Below are 21,315 nucleotides of genomic sequence, written 5' to 3'. Positions count from 1 at the left end.
TTGGATAGTAAATAGTGCCTATGTAACTAAGGTGGTAATATCCTGTTCATATCCCACTGCTGGGTTTGGGTACCACCACTACACGTAACAAATGTTCATTAGACCCATACAGCTCATAATGTTTCCTTTGATATGCGATTCCGAGATTAACTATAAAGAAAAAAAAAGAACAAGTGCGAGTTGAACTCGCGTGAAGAGGGTTCCGTACGATGTTACCTATCATGTTTTTTTAAATCTGACCCAAATTTGTTTGTGGTCACTAAAATATGTTCTCCCACACATTCCACCTGCAAATGTAAGTTGGTACGCATAATATTGAGTGATTTACCATGTTATTTTAATATCATGGACTTCTTATAGGTTTTCCTATCATCTATAAGGAGACAACTAATTTACATATTTTTTCAAAATTTTAGGTTCAGTAGTTTCGGAGATAAGGGGGGGGGGAATGGTTAATTTTCGTCTATTTTCTTGAATAACTTGGAAACTGTTTATTTTAAAATTACAAAAAAATACATTTAAGATCTTCTCAACAAGACCTTTCATTTGATATGCCATACGATGCAGTTTTCAGAATTTTTTTTAAATTTTCCCCTTCCCCCCCAAAAATGACCCCCCATATACAGATTTCATCTGCTCACGTCACACCTTTGTATTTGGGTTACAGGAATTGATATGTGTACCAAATTTCAACTTAATCGGTCTAATAGATTCGGAGATAATTACCTGTAAGCGACGGACGGACAGACACACGAGTGATCCTATAAGGGTTCCGTTTTTGTATTCAGACGTACGGAACCCTAAAAAGAATTTGAACCTGCACTCACGGGTTTATTATTACTTGTTTTAACCAATGGGCAATTCCCGCTCAACTCTGGGGATATAAGTAATTCCCCGGCAAAAATATTGCTACTCATTATGATTTTACATAAATATATATAAATTTTGGTATTATAAATACATTTATAAGTGCTTATATTTTTATTCTAGTATATAAATGTACGTGTAACACGGCATCTTAACCGATGATTGAGGGTTCAAACTCAGGGAAGCACCACTGAATTTTTATGTGCTTAATTTGTGTTTATTCATCTCGTGCTCGGCTGTGAAGGAAAACATCGTGAGAAAACCTGCCACATGCAGGTTTCCAGGGCATTGGTACAGTACTTTCAGTTGTAGACTATAGTAAATTCAGTGGTGACGTCTATTCTATTTGTGACGTCTGAAATCGTTACGAATTATAAACAAAACTGTTTCCGGCTTCAAAAATGCTACCTCGCTACTCGCCCTACAAATAACAACAAGTTTTTTTTAATCTGTGTTATTTATGGAATATATTTTAATTACAATTATGTCTCATATTTAGACGTAACATTAGAATGGGTTGTAAGTTAGTATGTATTTTATAAAAAATTTAAAAACGTCAATTATTTTTTAGATAATCTAGTTGAGTTTTTGTTTCGATTAGCGGTCGCTTGTGAGAGATACCTAATTTTTTACTGGTTTTCCTATAATATAATTTTTTATTTTATTGTAAAACAATAAAAATTACAATTTGTATAAATAGCGTAAAACCCATTGTCTGCAGTATAATGGACTTTCCTTAAATGATGAATTCAAAAGATACCACAAGAATTTTATAGGTAGCTTTTATAAGTAAGTACAATACTAAAGAATAAAAAATATGCTTAAAAAATATATTTCGCGATTCGAATGTGCAAAAATTTAGACATTTTTTTAATTGGCGTTCTTTATTTTTCTGTTGCAAAAAAAGAAATATTTTAAAAATTCATTAAGAAATATTTATATTCTTTATTAGCATGCAAAAAAATCTATTTTTTTTTAAATTGTAGACAAGAAATAAAATTTAATAAAACGATATAAGTAGTCTATCAATATTAATATATAGGTATATTTTTTATTAAAAGCGAATATCCCTCATTTTGTTTGTGTATTGAGGTATGTACCTAGTAGTATACGGTAACTAGGTAAGTAGGTGTATGACGAACATCAGGTTATCAGGTCTATTCGCCTTTTTTAAAAAAGAGCACCTTATCTGAGTGATTAGGTATATGTTAAAGTTGTTGGAAGTGAATATATAGAACTAGTTCCATATATTCGGCGTGTTGTCTTAGGGGGTTGGTTTTCATGGGTTAGGCTATGTCCATATTTGGAGTTCAAGTATGCTTTCATAGCAAATTTCGTCAAATTCGGTTCGTTAGTTTAAAGAGACAGATAGATCGACAGGGTTGCTTTCACATTTATTATAAGTATAGATTATAAACGTAGAGTGGAACCTATATCAACCTATGTAAATATGTTCAACATATCAGAAAATCTAAAATCGAACAGTTGGTCTGCGCGGTTTCATTCAGGTTAAATGACACTGTTGAACCTTCCTTCCCCTCTGGTCACAATCTGATTTAATAATAATCAATGGCTGTTAATAATAAATGTGCTATCTAACCCAAAAAGATTAATTGAAATTGGACTAGTATATCCTTAGATTAGTTTGTTCAAACAAACATAACCACTAACTGTATGTAATACTAACTAATATTTTAATATAAGTAATTCTGTCTGTCCACCTGTCTGTCTGTAGTTCTTTCACGGTCAATCTAATGAACCGAATACAATGAATTTTAACATGATGCAAGTTTGAATTCCAAGGAAGGACATAGGCTTATTTTATTTCTAAAACCAGACCGCAAGCGATGCCGCGTTCTACAACTACTTACAAGATAATTAATTAGAACGTATCCTCCTACATATAAAGGATTTACAATATGAAATTATGAAATAAGGATACGCAATACATTTAAGTATTGCAAGTTATTAAAAAAAACGATAATATAAATTCTTGATTAACGCAATAATATTAATGGCTCTGGTAAAAATAATAACTAAAATGTTTGCCTTAAATATATGATTATTATTAGGATAGTTTTAGTTATACGTTGTGAATAGTTTTAGTTATAGTATAGTGAATAGTAATTTCGCATTGCTTAAATCATTAATGACAATAATTAAAATATTTATCAAAAACTGAAATTAAATAAAGCAAACTATTTTTTATTTTAATTAACAATAATTAAATATATATGCAATGCTATGCGTATTCCATTGTATTGTCTAATTTCACATTTTTATAAAAGGATATTTCTTATGTTCTCAATTGATTCTTGAAACTTTTTAAAGTATATTACATAATATGGCAAAAGCTTTTAAAATAGGAAATTCGAAATATAGATTAATTTATTTTTGGTTCAAATACTGATTATACATTTAAATTTGACAAAATTAAATAGAATTATGGCACTTGTATGATAATTTTTTAAACAAAAATATTTCTGTACATAATTTGAATTATGATTTACGTTTTAAAATCTAAATATAAACTAAGACAGATAGTGAACACTGTCAACCTTATTCGTGTCTACGTGTAATCTTCAGCGAGGGTAACACGCGTACTTCCAGCAAATCGGAGGTCGCGCGCTGTCCTATATAACTCGATCTCGAGTCTGAAGCGCGTACTACCCGACTCAAGCGCAAACAGCAAACACCCCGCTACTAAGACAGTACGTAAACGTGAAAAAAAATAATTAAAATTACAATCCAATCGGCCCCGTCAAGGTCAATTGCGAAACGATTTCCACATCCACGCGATACGATTTTCATAATTTATTAGACGCGTGATCTAAAACCGTCGATTTGTGTGGTGTGCGGCATCGTGCGGTAATTGTACCACCACCGTTTGGTTTTGCAGACCGGCGATTTTCCAGCAGTTAGAGTCAGTCGGAACTCGGACGCAGCCGACGGTCAGTGCGCGTGCGTTGCCCCGCTCCAGTGATTCTGTGACAGTGACAAGATAACCCCCAGCATGACTAAATACGTCACAGTCGTAAGTCTTACTTTTTATATATATACTAAAAATTGATTCTATAAAAGGAAAAAATTATAATTTATTTACATTTATTTATTTATATTTTTATAGCTTTTTAAATAAATTATTTAAAAAAATACATTCATGAATACATAATAACGTTTCGCGTCACAATGTTAACAGTTAAATATTCCATGACCTTACTCAATATAATCGTCTGCTACAAATATTGCCCAACATTTAAAATGTTTACTTATTGAACATCCCTTTACATTTTCTTTTAAAAGTAGTTTTTGGAAACATTAAAAAGGCGTCAACAAAAATTATCATTACTAATTATGAATTTACATTACAAATTACAAGTAGAAGAAATTTTACAGAAAATTTAAAAATAACAATAATATATAATATACGACGACGATATAACAAGCTTAATAAATTTATATCCGTTATAGCATAAGAGATATCTATTTCTATCGTATTAAATTGAAGGAACTTATACATATAAACATATGTGGTCAGCAAGTCTATAAGCAATACATAGTACATGTACAATACAGATTAAGCAAATTAACATCGCGGAAACCAGAATTAAAAAAAACTAGGTCACGTGTAAATATTTCTAGTAAAATTTTAAAATTATTAAAAAAAGCCGTCAAATTTCTCCTTCACTATGTTATAATAGAAATGAAGCAGTGCACTCCCGATTTTTTTTTAATTTGAATTATAATACAATATCGAACAATTTCAAGTACATTAATGAATTGAAATTAAAAATTTCCAACAACCGAGAAACAATAACTTCAAAGATAATAGACGACTAGAAAGATAATATATCCATGTTAAAAATAGTTCAATTTTTTACCTACATTAACATTACTATGAAAATGTATTAAATAAAATTGCCTTGTTATAAATAAATGGCAAGTACGATCGAACAAGGGTCTCAAACTCGGGGTATTATTATGACTAGCATAGACAGGATTGATTGTTAGCGAAATAGGTGAATGTTCCTTTCGTTAATGTTAGATACAATCGAGGGCCAGTTGATATAATCAGTGGTCTTGTTAAACGCTTTACGGTGATGTCTATCTCATGTCAAACAGCAACTAAACATACCGTTCGAAGAAAACAATTCGATTACGTTTAAATATCGAATTACTAATCGAAAATATTCATTACGTCACACACCAATGAATTTTTTTTAATATTTGAATTTCGAACGCTAAATTACGTTTAGAAATGGTATAGAAACTGTTTGCGTGGAATGTATGTTAATACGAGTAAATACTTATTCTATTTCCTGCCTTCTTAATAATTCCTTCCTTAAAACTGATGTAATCAGAAAAATAGGAATTAATTTAATCTTTCAATACTTGATGTACAAAATGTTTTGGTAATCGAATGGCACAGATTAAAATTATTGTATAAGTAAAAAAAAAATATATATAAAGAAATCCAAATTCAGTAATTATATATTCATCCGTAAAGACGAATTTTATCGTTATAATATTTACTGAAATATTCATAAGTTATTAATATGTAACAGATAATAATTATCACATTCCAATTTATTTATTAAATATGTAAACATTAGAATTATATAAAATACATATAACAAATTTGTAGCATTAGAATAGTAATAATTATTCGGTTGACAATAATTAACGGGTGAGATACGAAAGTAAATCTCTATAAGTATAATTTAGTAGTAGGTAATTATATACAAACCATCTATAAACCTATTAATCGTAATATTAGATGTTTCTTTTTTTTATAGTAGTGGTAAGTAAATAAAGGTAATTTGTCCGTTTTGTGCAAAATCGTATACTTCGTATTACATAATAGATTTCCTGATTCTATGCAGTCAAGTAATATGCGTTTATTACGAATTTGCGTTTGTTCTTTGTTTTAATTGTTTAAATTAATATTAGTTTTAACAATGGCACTAATTTTTTGTGAGAAATTTCACCTATTTACATTGTTAATTCAGTTTCAAGGGAATATGCATATCATGAACTCGATTTTTTTATATTTCATTTGTCAAGACGATACGTTGTTAATAATCTAAAATTGAATAAAATAAAGTGAACTGAATAGTAGAAATGTCAAAATGACAAAAATAAGAAAATCTTTTGAAAAAAAAAATACTCGGGCTTTTCTATGAGAGTAATTCACTTAACGCGCAAAGGATGCCATCTAATATCGCACTATAATTTTTAAAATAAATTATTTATTAAATATTCAAATTACTTAGGTATTTTTTAGAAATGTAATAAATAAAATCAAAATCAATAATGACAGATTAATTATTAATATTTTATTACTTGGATATTGAATATGTTTTTGATTAATAAATAATTTCAAGGTGCTACGGCCTATGGCTAAGATTATTTGAATTTAGAATAGATCATGCAAATCTTTTTAATTTAACTCAATATTTATGTAATATTCAAATATCTCAACTTAGCCTTAAGCAGGCGATATTAGTGTCACACAGCTTACGTTAAATGGTAAGAAAACATACTATCGCTTCAAATTCGATTGTAACAGTTTATAGGTATATACTTACACAATATGCTTAAGTATATATATTTTTTAAGCTTTTGAAAATTTGTTAACAGTTTCGTTCGAGTGCTCTTTTGTAATTATTATACATCAAAATTATTGCGTCATAGCATTACATAAATGTTAAGGATATCTCGTGATGAGTTAATGAGGACCTGTTTCCAATCATTTTTTTATTCAATATATTTGCGTATTTATTTATTATTAATTACGAGTTTTGGCGATATTATAAGTCAATTGCAATTGTGTCTAAAATAATTATTCATTAACTGAGCCAAATATAACGTGACTATCTTGCCCAAATTTGAACAAGTTTCCTGGTTAAGTAACATTGAAGAATCTTTTATTAATATAATTAATTGATATCAAACACAGCATGGCGTTTACATGTTATAAAATATAAAAAGTGGGTCAAATATTATATGTGCATCTATCAAACAAAAGGAGTTGATTAATTACGGCCAAGGTACCTTGCTTGGTGTCCGCTTGAAACAAAGACGATTGGTTCTCATAATAATCGCATAGCATCAAATCGTATGACCACATATTACTTAACTTTATAAGTACATCATCATTGTTACAGTACATATATATTTTAATACTATCAGTTTAGATATTATCTGGTCAGTCTACAATTTCGAACTTTTTATTACGCTTCGATATTAGGATTGTTATTCGGACTTTTTTACGATATAAAAAAATATTGAAACGATACCACGAATTATGTTTTTGTCAATTACGTTGGATGATATTGATTTTGATATGATATCATTAATTTATATTCGAGATTTGCAGAGCAAATTGAACATTAACGGTCAGTTTCATATATTCATATATACTCGTTAAGTAGCAGGTAGACATTGTATTATTATTTAAAAAAGTAAATATTTTTCACATTTTATAATTCATAAAATGAATATATTCCAATTTCTAAATACGAAATTTAAAATATAAACAAGTATCATACTTATATCATATCAATAGTATTTATATCGAACGTACTTATATAAGGCGTGAAGTTGTGGTTTTCGATTTCTTACTAAATTGCTTTAGTAATAAACTATAGATTAATGAACACTTCTGAGAGATGCTTGAAGCAACTCGTGATTATGAGTAAAAAAAGACCTTCAGTTAGGTAGCGGGTTAATGACCTATTTTAAACACATGGAATATGACGATTATTTTTCATTTATAATATAATATGCTTCCAATTGATATTCCACATGTAATTGAAAATAAAAATTTGAATGGAATTGAAATTCGAAAAATGAATTCTACGGAAATATCGAAGTATTACAAGTAGTAAGTACAGTTAGAGATATGACCAGTTAAATGTAGACAGGTGATGGCAAAATTTGGTAACTGTGGACGAACTATTCCGTGCACGTGACAGTATGTCTTACCTTGGACTAGCCATTACATTCTGTGACCAAAATAATAGGCCTTTAATGATACAGTCGAGATGTTTGTGTTGCAAGTGTTGCGTAATATTGAAGGCGCATTCACAAAATACTCCGCATTACTAGTATATACGTAGAAAGTGCTCGGTGTATCATTTAATACGAATCTTATACTGTACCAATGAACATACGCTCATAATATCTCATTTCCGCGTTTTTAGTACGACTTTACATACATTTTCTGGTTATTTAGCAGTTGTTTTTTTACATTATTTTAAGAAAAAGGTTGTATACATTATTAGTATAAAATTGGCAAGATATTTTTTTCATGTGTCAATTAAAAAATACATATCAAGTATTGTGCAATCGATTAAATAATTAAATGGCAATTTACAATGACGATCTCCGTACATCCTTTGCTAAGCGTAGTCAGAAATTAAAAAACCATTATGAATTGTGAATAAAGTATAAAGGCACCATTGCATTGTTCAGGTATAAACTTCCTTTTCTTAATTCTTATGGTCGACCTCAGGCTATAAGAGTCAAGGCGACTATAAATGCACTGGTTATATCGTTGTAATACTGATAAAGGCCTTGTCATTGTTTTCATGTTTACATAAGCGTCGACCTCAACTAATTCTTTTATTTTGCGGAAGATTGTCACATATGATTAATTATAAGACTAGTTTTTTATAAGTCATTTTCAAGGTCGAAATAATTTACTTATCATAATCATATCGTTATGAGAGCAATCCAATTTGGGGCTCTGTCCTAGTTTATTACGTAATAAACGTTAATTAAGCTTTCAGTTAGACTGCATGTATTGCAATAAGAATAATTAATCCGAATCATCAAACAAGCGAAACTAAGAGGAACAAAAGCAACAAATGAACTTAATTTGTTTATTTTTTTTGCTTGGTACATATTAGATTAACTAAGTAACTAGATAATCAGTTCGAGATAAATTGTTACAATTTAATGCATGATAACTCAATGTTAGCAATTGACATTTCATTTTGTCAGCACTCAATAAACTCGTAATAAAACGATTTTAGACCTCGATTAAATGATCTGCTGTAATTGGCGATTGTGTGTATAAAGCGTTGATGTATTATACCTAGTATTATCTTAAGTAATGTAAATGGTAAATCATTAAGATCTTAATTCAGAGCACACTATTAATATAAGTCAAACATAGATATTATCTTTTGATAACGAGTTCAATATGCCTTTTATACGTTTTTTTAATCGCATTATTATAATTTTGGTAATCCATCAATAGGCGTTCGCAACATAATACATATTTTTTTATGAATAATATATCATGGCAAATTATTATTAAATAACTTGTATATCGCGGAAGACGGAAGTTATTGCGACCGGTTTGTGGACACGCCGCGTATGTGTACGAGTATGTTAATATGCGCTTGCGCTGGTTTCGCGTTCGCAGACGAGCGACTTATTAATAGTTATTCGAATATCATTTTAATATGTTATAAATATAAAAACTTAAATGCTTTTTTATTTAAATAAGGGAATTATATGTATCATGTGTATTAAAACAATCCTACACAATTATAAATTAATATATAAAGCTTATACGTATATCAATTGTTCGTTCAGACGAAGTTGCGATCACAAATAAGTTATTGTTTGTCCATATATGAAGCATTAAGTACTAATATATCGTAAAAGTATAAGGGTATAGGTTGTTATTGATATACCTAAATAGTAATGTAGAGCTTAAGTGGTCCAGTCAAATTATTACGAAGGCGTAAAAGAAGATGTTTACGACAAATTTGTCGTCTGTTTGTTAACATGTATTATCGCCTCGGGCGTTTCGATAACTGTGACGTATGGGCGAGGCGATGGCCATTCATGGCGAGTGCCATGATATATGTAGTAGTATATTGTGTAATAGCAATATTAATACTTCACGTTTAGCTTATTATAAGGTTGATAATTTGATTGATATTGTGTATGGAAAAATTGGAAAATGTTGCCTGTTCTGCTGCATAAAAGTTTGTGTTGCTATTTTTTATAAATTATTATCATTCATCGATGAATCTCATTTATATGCAATTAGTCATAATAGTCAACAATCGTTGACACGGTCAATCATTTTGTTATTATCGCTGACAGAAAACGGCATTTTTTATGCACTTGCAGACATGGGGGTCAGCGGTTGGCCTTCAAGTACATTTACTTACGGGCAATCTTATAACCGATTGTTACAAGACCAAAATTGCTTTATAGTTGAATTGCTACTAAATATGTTAGGTGTGGCATAACGGTCGTCAATTGCGTGGAAACAGAGTATATTAAAACTTTGGGTAACCTTCGCTATGTAGGCGACAACATTGAATACAGCGTTGTCGTGTTATTAGCATTGTTTATACTTGAAGATAGAGTGATAATGTTCTTTTTTTAAATTACAAAGTTTATTTGAGGTCAAACAATTGTAGGTCGTATATACAATACATTGAGATATTGTGTAATTTTTTAGAACATAGTAAATAAATAGTATAAATGTAGATCTGTTTTTTAGATATAAGATTTTTATATAATAATAGATTTACAATTGATACATAAATACAAGATCATGATATCTTATAAAACATTTTATGCTTCTGTTCTAGATCGAACAATAACTAATAAATGAACAAGAAAATAGCTTAACACCAGATAGTATCCTGAATACTAACTAATGAGCTAGGTTATCATGATACACTAGTTCTATATGATCTTAGTTAAATGATTAAAGTTTTAAAGATGATGCTTAATGTGATGATACAACTGTAAATTGATGAAACGATTATTGCTAAAACTATATATTTTAACGTAAATTAAATAAAAATCTATCTCCCGTGATTTTAGAGAAGGATAAAAATTATGTGAAATGTTAGTTATACAAATATATTACATAATAGTATACAAAATATATTTGAAAAGTCCTGATTTTTGATGTGTAATATATATATATCACACATGTAAATGGTTACATAAATACCAACCTAAATAAGTCGCTACTCGCAAATTCTAATAATATTATTATCTTTAATTATTAATAGAAACTCCTAAGTTAAACATACTTCAATACATAATAATGATAGTAGTTTATGGCTTGCTTTACATATAAAACACATTTAAGTTTAAATTTTAAACGCCTTTGATTAATTGGTTTTAATCTTCCTTTAATAAATACGATATAATATTATAATATTGAGACAAAAAAATAAACTAGTTATTTGATGTTTTTTTTTTACGCGGAAAAGATTATTATTTTATAATGATCATGATATATGATAATTATTATTCGTGAATTATTTAAATAATCATAAAAATTGTTAATGTCAATTAAAAAAAATGATTGATAATTGAGTTCACGGGCTTGTGATATTTTTTGCACTAATCATAATCGCCGTATCTAATTTCGATTGAGCGATCGTTACACTGGTTCTCAAACGTAAGCCGGAACCCAATAATACGAATGATTATCAGGGAGAAACAGTATTCTATATATGATATAATTGCATTACAAGTTGTGTGTAAACGACTACCTTTGCATGACTTAGGTATTTAACTAGCCTTTTGGTCACCATATAATCATACTAATTGTGCAAATTGTTTGCAAATTATATTGACTATTGAAATAATTGCACGAACTTGACATACTTACCTTATTATGACCGATTTACTAATCAGTTAGCAAATGAATTAATCCTTTGCGTGTATAACTGTATCGATCATTTGAATTTTAAATGGACGTAATTAGTGTCAAAATTTTATTATAAATTGATGATATTTTCTTAACAAAAACTAGTCATTTTAAATTCATTTTATTATTGAACATATTTTTTTCTTGTATTTAATTTAAACGGAAGCATAATTTAATATAAATTCTATTATTCTTGATATTTTTCAAATTTTAATATCATTATTAATAAAATTAATAAAAAAATACTCAAATTAAAAGGAACCATTTTCCGACCACTTCTTTCGTGTATCGAAAACAATGCTTTCACGTGACAACGTTTAATGGGCACTTAACTTCAACCTACTTAAAGAAAAACAAGTTCTTATTATCTTAAGCCCTTATTCAGTCCATGTACTTTGCGCATTTTATAAAGCATCTATTGTACGCTCTCTTTTGCAACATTAGTTGCTGTCCATGCATATTGCAACGCATATTTTACGCATTGATTTAATTTGTTGTGTTGCACTATAAATATTTGCAATAAATTATCATGAGAATGTTCTGGAAAGTTGTATTTTAGGTCCGTAAAGACTTCGAAGATATTACAACATCTATCTTTACGCGGTAATTCATATCGCTACTTTGGGGAATTGAAATGCTATAGATTTTATAGGGTAAAGTTGTTTTATGCATAGTAGTCGAGTAGAGAACGATTGGAATCCGGTTTTGTTACAAAGTTACGCTGTAAATGCCCCTTCATAAGTAAATATTAGGTACTCTTACAATTACATTACTCTCAGAGAGAGGGTTCATTGATTTGCTATTATTATCACTTTAAATAATTGTACACATCAATTTTGCGTTTAACGAAACAGTTATACTTTAGATCGAGATTATTATCAAATTACAGGATATTGTTACAACTTAATACGTTTATGGGCAAATTACAATCGACGTTAGTTGCGGAGAGGCGTTCACACTTCATTTATTTCGGCTGCACGGCCGTGTGAAGGCCCAACTAACCACTGGAATGCATGTGTTATTCACGATGTAGCATTATGTTAAGAATACACATAGGAATTTGTCATTTCTGTGTTTTATGTAATGTGGATTTGACACAAAGATTGACATCGTTTTATTTGAAAAGTCACATGTTCAGTTTTCCTACAACGGCTTTACGTATACATATTATTTATGGAGTGATTCGTTCACTTGGTGGAAGGGCTTTGTGCAAGCCCGTCTGGGTAGGCACCACCCACTCATCAGTTATTCTACCGCCAAATAAAAGTACTCAGTATTGTTGTGTTCCGGTTTGAAGGGTGAGTGAGCCAGTGTAACTACAGGCACAAGGGACCTAACATCTTAGTTCCCAAGGTTGGTGGCACATTGACGATGTAAGGAATAGTTAATATATCTTACAGCGTCATTGTCTATGGGTGATGGTGACCACTTACCATCAGATGGCCCTTATGCTCGTCTGTCAACCTATACCATAAAAAAATCAATCATATTGTGTCTTGTCTTACGAATATCAAAGCGCTGTTAGCAGAAAGAGATAAATAGTAATATTAATTAAAGAATGTAAATCATAAGTTGGCATAAAATGATCATGTAATTTGTTCTAAAATTATTAAATGTATGTGAGCATAGTGGGTACCGTAATTAAAAATATTCTCGGTTTGAATATATTTTATATGAAATCTATTAAATGAAGGAATATATTAATACGGTTAAGGTTTAGTGTTATGAAATATTCAACAGTTTGACTAGTTTATACGTGATCTCGATAATAGGCAGGCGTCGCACGTAGCTAACGTAATCGTCCTTGTAAGGATGCAGGCTAGATTGTGCCTAGATTGAAGAATTTATGAGAATAATTAGGTAATAAAACCTTGCTCCAGTATTGTAAGGAACTTTATAATTGATACAATTGTTCACTGAATGAAAATCGTATTAAATTTTATTTTATTTATTTTATTTTATATATTAAAATTCTGCAGTATTGTGCTGCAATTTTGGTGTTGCCAGTGACCAATAATTAACGTAGTTAAAATTAAATTTTAATAAATATGTTTTACAATTTTATTGGACTATTTTTAGAATACTCACTATATTATATGAACTAAATGAAATTTATAGTTCATAACTCTTTGATTTTTGTAATTATATAAATTGCTTATTTCTTAACATAATTAATTCAAAACGATTCACAATATATAAAAAAAAAATCATTAATATTGATTTAATACAAAGATCAAAAATTTTAAATCTAAGAGCATATTACGTAACTTAGACTCTACTTATCCGTGAAGTAAGCTACAATTAGGTAACAACAGCTGATTGTTAGGAAACTATCGCGTAAGATAATGGACATTTATACATTATATGTATTTGAAAAAATATCTTAAGTAGCATTGTGAAACATTAAAATAATCAATAATTTATCGTTTTTCATCATTATTACGAAGCATTTTTGCATTCAAAATTTAAAAGCTTTAACAAAAATAATTAATCTAAGTATTAGATATTATATCCGCCCCATTTAAATAGGCTAGCTACCAAAAAGACTTTTGGAAATAAATACGATATCATATTGTTTTGTAGTGTTACCTTTATAAATGGTGTATAAAAAAGACATAACCTACTAAGATTAGATTAGATTAAAAAAAAGGTATTATACAACTGCTTTGAGGACTTAAAACTAACTACTTATACGTTTATAATAATATCGAATTATGTTTTCAAGTGACATGTTCTTAGGATACATCATATCTAAGTATTTGTATTCAATAAGAATTAAACGTAGATTTTATGTACATATATGATACTTATAGTTTAATATTAGTGCATTTGACAACTTTTGCCATGCACACATGCATATAGCTACACTTCGAAACCGTTCCATCGCCATGACAGTTGATATATGTAGGAAAAAAGTCCTTAAGTCTTTGCTAATATAAATTGTTAGCAATAATATTCTGAAACGTAGAAAGTAGTTCGGAGCTGTTATTGCGATTACTTTAGAAATAATTTATTCCTTAAATTATAAACATTGCGCTATGGTTATCTTAATATTCAAATTGACTTCGAAACAAACCGTCGGCAAGTTTGAACTTAAATGCAGTCTAGGAAGTTTCAGCTAAGTGTAGTATTGATAAGAGCATTAACGATAAAACAACCTCCAGCGTTAAGATACGATCTGTAAACTTACTTCGACATGGTTTCATGTTTAGTCAGATCAAATGTATACAATACCGTTGCAAAGTTATCTTTAGTTAAACTTTTTGGTATTGAATTAATATTGCGGTACATCAGTTTGCTATTTAATTAGATATTGTTCCTTCCTGACTGATTTCTGCCACAGCAGCCACTATCAAGGGCGAGTACCCAAAGACCTAAGTGTATCTCCCTCTACCCTCTCGAGTAGTAACCCTATAATCTTGAACGAAAAGCTTTAGAGACAGGCTCAAATTACCTTCTAAGGCTCAGGAATGCTAACACTGTCAATTCTCATTCTGGCGTGCAGGCAGGCTGCTATTGAAGTTTTCTATTGAAAAAAAAAACAAGTTAAATCTTTTCAACGATGTCCTCTGGGATTTGATCCCAGGATTTGCGAACTTATAAGATACTAAACCAAGAAGGTAGACAAGCTAGACATATTACGTACACGTATAAAAAGTGTACGGACATATCAGTCTTCCGTTATAATTAATTCATAATTTTGATATAATTTATTTTATATCTTCCGCTATTTTTATCATACCTAAACATTATACTGTTAATTAAAATTTAAAATATCATTTCAACAATACAATATAATAAGTTATCGTTACTCGTATCTAAAACTAAGGTTTTTGAATTACAATACGAATTTATTTCGTTTATTATGTTTATACTATATATTGTTTTTATACATTGCATTTTTACATACAACAGCCTGTAAATTTCCCACTGTTTGGAGCATATTTCAATAAAATTGGTTGGTTGACACATATGTTGCAGAATTTCTTTGAAATTAGACACATGCAGGTTTCCTTACGATGTTTTCTGTCAACGCCGACCGCCGTGCAGGAGCTGAATTAATAACACAAATGAAACTCATGGAAATGGTACTTGCCTGTGTTTGAACCCGCAATCGCCGGCTAAGATGCACGCTTTGTTACCACTGGGACATCTCGGGTCGCTTGTTGTTTCCATTATAAATATTCAAATAAAATTCTTTCAAACTAAAAGTAATAACAAGATAAAGCTACGTGCTTTATATACACAGATATTCTAATCGCGCCAGATGTTCAACTATCGATACTTAAAAGTCATCACTAATTGGTTGTCTATTTCGTCAGCTGCTACTGGCCAATGACCATTTGACTCAAAACGAATTAGTTAATCTCACTTTGATCAACGTTTTAGAAGCCGGAGGTTACCATGAATCAAAGAATCGAAGAAATTTAAAATGTCATGTTCAATACCTTTTAGTTTAGACTCGTATAGTTATAAAGAGCCTTTTAAAAGTTAGGAAATATTGTTAAAGTAATACTTTCAAATCAATTATAGTGTAAATCAGTATTGGTATACTCGAGTAGGCGTTTAACGTGTAGATTTATGTTATTTACTTCATGCAACAAATTATCACTCTTACAAAATTTGAATTAGCATAAATTATGAAATAATTTTCACGGATAAAGTATAACTAAATATATTATACTATAAATGTTTTGCTTATGTTTATTAGTTATAAAGATTAAATGAATTGGTTCTAATTTAACCAATAAACACAAAATTATATTAATAATTAATAGATTTACGGTACATTAAAAATACGTTCTAAAAATAAAATTAATGAATTAAATAAACTTATATGTAATAATTTGCTTTAATCAGCCATGTTTCAATTTATATTTTGTTTTATTAAATATAACCTGTATTTTCTTTTTAACACGTCACAAATAGAATTATATTAAAAATATAAAACAGATATTTGGATTTCACTGCTTGGCATAGGCTTCGCTTTGTTTAAAGTAGGACATTTGGAGTCTGAATATATGTACATATACATATGTGATTTTCAACTGACTCATCATATTTTTTATTAATCGATTATAAAAATTATTAATACATAAATAATCATATGATAATTAAACTATACATATCCGGATATGAACCTGAGACCTTCCATTAAGTTCCGTGTTCAATCAACTGAGTCACTAGTTCTCAATACAAGATAATTATACTAAATTAATTTCATACTAAATTTCAACTATGATTTATATATCTAATACCTGAATTACATTTGAAATGTAGATGACTAATAGGCCTATGACCCACTGCTCATAAGTGGCCCGCCTTCAGCAGGCCTTAGTTAAGGTCACATATCAAGTTCATACGTTCGGAGGCAAATTGCGCATGTGCATTTATTACATAACAGTTTCCGCGGTTCCCGTTCACTATTGCGGAATTGCAAAACTTACAATCTTAGCACTGTGAATAGAGAACTGGTTTAAATGTTGTGTTTATATATTAAATTAAATGATTAAATTTGATAATTGTTTCATTTTAATCGTTTTTGTAACAGGTAAAAACAGACTTAAATTTAAGTTTATTAAATATTATTTTTTGTTAATACGATAATATTAACTTGTCGCGTCACTAGTATTTTTAAAGCGGGAAGCTCGATGTACAGATAATGATATATAGACTAATTATATTATATACACCTCCCAAAACCACGATGCATGTTCTAGTATAAGTTAACGTTCAGTAGTTCAGTATCCGTTTTCAGTGTAGTTAATTGACAAGTATGTATGATAAGAATAACCTAACCTAGTTTTTTTTTTAATTTTAAACGCAGCCTTTATTTTAATTATTTATAGCTAAGAGAACGGTGTTTTAATATCAACATAACAATAGCATTACAGTATTACAAAGTGAATGTATTTTTATATGAGCAATTAAATTGAAAGCCACGAATTGTACTAAGGTCACGGAAGAAATCAAATAATAGTACGATCGACATATTGATTAATTTGATGTTGTATTCATTATGTTTCACGTTCGAAATTCGAATTAATTATGCACTAATAATAATAACACGATTATAACGTCACGCGTGTTGCTTGTAGACTCGGTCTTTGGCTGTTTTTTTTTTAATATAATATAATTAGGCGGGCAAATGGGCCAACTTACTATAGACATTGGTGCTGTATGAAATATTAAAAATTTCTTACACTAATCTTCTAGGTTCACGTTTGAAACTGACATGTTATGTCCCCTGTGACTGTAGTTTTGTTGGCTCACGCACCTTTCAGAGTGGAACATGAAAATACAAAGTATTACCATAAGCCACAGAAAATCAGATGCGTAGATAGGAGGGCAGGTAATATAGATAAGGCGTGTTTACCCTCAATATATTAGATTTGTATTATATCTGATATCACAAGGAATTTTTTTTTTTGATAATGTAAACATTTGCTAATTTTGTCGTTCTTATTTGTCATTATCGAGGATAAAACCATACATTTGATGGTTATTTATAGGCATTTATCGGTTCTCAATAAATTTTTGTTTATGTGTGTAAATATTTACATCACTGAATATATTAGTTAAATATTTTAATATGTTAATCATCTGTATATTGAAGCGAGGCTCCTTTATTTTAATAGAAGATTTTATAATCAACGCTTATTTTGTCAAAATATCTCAAAAATATTACGCAACATTGCATTACTATTTTTGGATTCGTTTTTCGACACAAATGTAGATTTATTTTTGGAATAAATAAATCTTTTTATAATTTTTTTATATATTTTTAGTATGCAATTCAACTCTTAACTGTATCTTATGATGTAAATATATTTATAGGGCGGTTAATTTTAATTTTGATAAATAAAGTGGTGTTTAATTATTTTTTCTGTTTTGTTCACAGGCGTTAATTCTTTGCGCGTGCGCGTTACTCACAACGGCACAGTTCAACCACCTTGGTCTTGGTTTCTCAGACGGTTACCTCGCGACCAACTTTGGACCTCCGAGTTTAAATGCTTTATCAGCGGCAGCTGCTAGAGATCCAAGGGCCAACACAGGTACTATCACATTATAATTATAATAAAGTCTATTTAATATTAAAATAATGAACGAAAAGAAATCGCAACGTAATTCCTAGGGCCGGGCATTACTAATACGTAGGCTGTATTTTTTTTTTGACTCAAATTAGCACAAAAAAATTGTGTACCATAAATTTTGCGTTCACATCTGGTAAGAGTATATAATAGTTTTTTTAATGTCACAAATACTTGACTGCAGAGATCTATTCAACCTTACTTTACAATGAGAAATACGTATTATGAATTTAGAAAATTCTCAATACATTGACTGGCAGTGCCATCTATCGGATTCGAAAATATAAGATGATAAAGGTTAGCAGACGGCAAACGGACCACCTATCTGTTTTATATAATCCGACAGATACAATGTATTAAAGCTATCTGTGCTTAATGACACCTAAAGGCAAATAGTAGGTATATTACATTAATTAATTTAAAAAAAACATATCAAATTAAAATATCCTTTGATTGCTATGAACACGTTGACCGTATAATAATATAATATAATTATTACACTAATATATTTTACGATGCTTAAAATAATGCATAAACGTTTTAAAGATATATTTTATAAGAAAACAATAATTTGTTCTCAGTATTCTAATAGTCGATAATTGAATGATTGCTCAATTACTGTAATTAAAACAATATACAGATGTATAATAAATTTATGCAACAAAGGTTTACTTTAAGTTACGTGTAAATCATTTTAATGAATTTATTTTATAGTTCAAAATGGAAATAAGGCAAATTAATAAAAAAACACATTAATTTCAAACATAAAATATGTAGTTGCAAAATATCAATAACTAGTCTGTTGTCTCGATAACATACATATAATAAAAATAGTTTTTAATTTGATTTAAAATTAATCTAACCAACTAAAGAGATTACAACCCCAATTAATATATAAAAGGAAGGCTTTTCAGATGTTCACATAAATATATTACATACTAATTTATATCAAAATATAAATAAATATAATATAAAATATAAATAATAATATAAAATATAAATAAATCGATTTGTTCAAATAATTTTATCAAATTTAACAGTTAATTATTTCTTCAGATTTATTTTAAAATTAAAGCTTAGTTACATAGACTATAAATTAAACTCTCAGGCCCAGATTTATATACTTACGAAAAGTGTTTATGTAACGTTTATATTGTAATATTCCATTTATTCAATATTATTGGTAATTAAATTGCATTTACTCGTGAAAATTCCTGACTGACTTTGGTCAGATTTAGAATAGAATAGAAGTTAGATAGCCATATATAGAATAGTTTAACAAAAGGATATTAAGAAACGTTTAAAGGCGTGGTATCTGATGTTTTGTGGCAAATATAGAAACGACTGCACTCGACTAATTGTTTGTAACGACATGTGTTCAGGTTATTACGAAAGCAAACATTGCATTCGCAAATACTTTCAACATCGTTCGTGGTTGTCTTTGTTTTCCTATTTAGATTTTTTAATTTATTTTACTAAGAATACGTTGGTATCTATATCTATACAAATATATGAGGGTACCCTTTTATCCAAAACCACCAATTTAGATAAACTTATTAACATGTAAACTAAACACACGTTAGCATGTAAAACATAATGTTGGTAAGACTTTATTCTTATCTAAATGTTAGACTAAAATTTTGTCAAATTTAATTACAGTCGGTTCAGTGGCTTAATAACTTTCACAGTTAGAATAAGTCTCATTCAATACAATTAATTATATGATTTCTACGACTAATATTATGTTACAAAATTTACCGCCAAATTTTGCTAGTTACACACCGAAGGACACAACATCGGTTCCCACATTTGCCAATGCATTTTAATTATTTAGCATTTTTATGCCCCAGTTTTTTTCACGGTTGCGGCTTCCGTAATTTAACCACTTGAAGCCAAATGAACGTTTACGCAAACCAATGTAAATTAGACTGGTCTGTTTGAAGGCAGGAAAGGGGCCGACCAGTTAAATTTATTTAGTCCAATTTCTAAAGAATCGAGCCCTGCTAATTAATCTTTGTTGAAACACTTCCTTCATAAGTTACTAAATCATACACATGCAATCTATTTAATAAATAAATTAAGTAGTTAATTATAGATAACAAAACGATTTAGAATCCTTATCTTAATCTATTAGCGCCGTTGCTCGATTCATAAATTACTATTTGTCTAAGTAATATCGTTACATTAATATTTTAATTAAGTTTATGTCTCCTCATAGAGCAATAAAATATATTATTTTCGCCTTAATTAATTTGATAATTTTTTAATATTAATTTTACTATATTCTCTTCAATGTCTTTAAATTCTATAGCTTATAGCTCTATAGTTTATAAGATTCTTCAATCTATCTACTATCGGGCTATCGAATCAAAAAAAAAAAAAAAACAAATCGGACTATTAGCTCCTGATTCCATTGAAATTAGCAGATTCAACGGTATAAGTCCTTACGTCCTCTTACTATAAATACACTCAGTAATAGATAATGCTGGAACTCCTTCCTTTCATCAAGACCTATCGTATTACTTGTTTTTAAAGAGATGTAGTTATCTGATCCTCGCGACCTTTACAGGCGAATCAGTTACGCATTAGATTGGAATAATTTCCAGACCGAAACAAGTCTGTATGATATAAATGGTGCCAATGCTTGATTTATAA

At 29.3% G+C, this 21,315-nt stretch overlaps 1 protein-coding gene across 2 annotated transcripts in view; it reads left to right on the top strand.

The window, feature by feature from the left end:
• The first annotated feature begins 3,440 nt into the window (after positions 1-3,440).
• The window catches only part of LOC124531903, a 32,762-nt gene continuing 14,887 nt past the window's right edge, over positions 3,441-21,315 (top strand). For both annotated transcript variants that reach the window (XM_047106472.1, XM_047106473.1), the window contains exons 1-3: positions 3,441-3,578; positions 3,767-3,901; positions 18,471-18,624. In XM_047106472.1, the coding sequence (XP_046962428.1) occupies positions 3,881-3,901; positions 18,471-18,624 (175 nt within the window). In that variant the 5' untranslated portion in view covers positions 3,441-3,578; positions 3,767-3,880. The remainder of the gene's footprint in view (positions 3,579-3,766; positions 3,902-18,470; positions 18,625-21,315) is intronic.

This window comes from Vanessa cardui, chromosome 8, assembly GCF_905220365.1.
Source record: "Vanessa cardui chromosome 8, ilVanCard2.1, whole genome shotgun sequence".
In the NCBI taxonomy this organism is placed as follows: Eukaryota; Metazoa; Arthropoda; class Insecta; order Lepidoptera; family Nymphalidae; genus Vanessa; species Vanessa cardui.
This window is presented reverse-complemented; position numbering and strand designations above follow the sequence as displayed.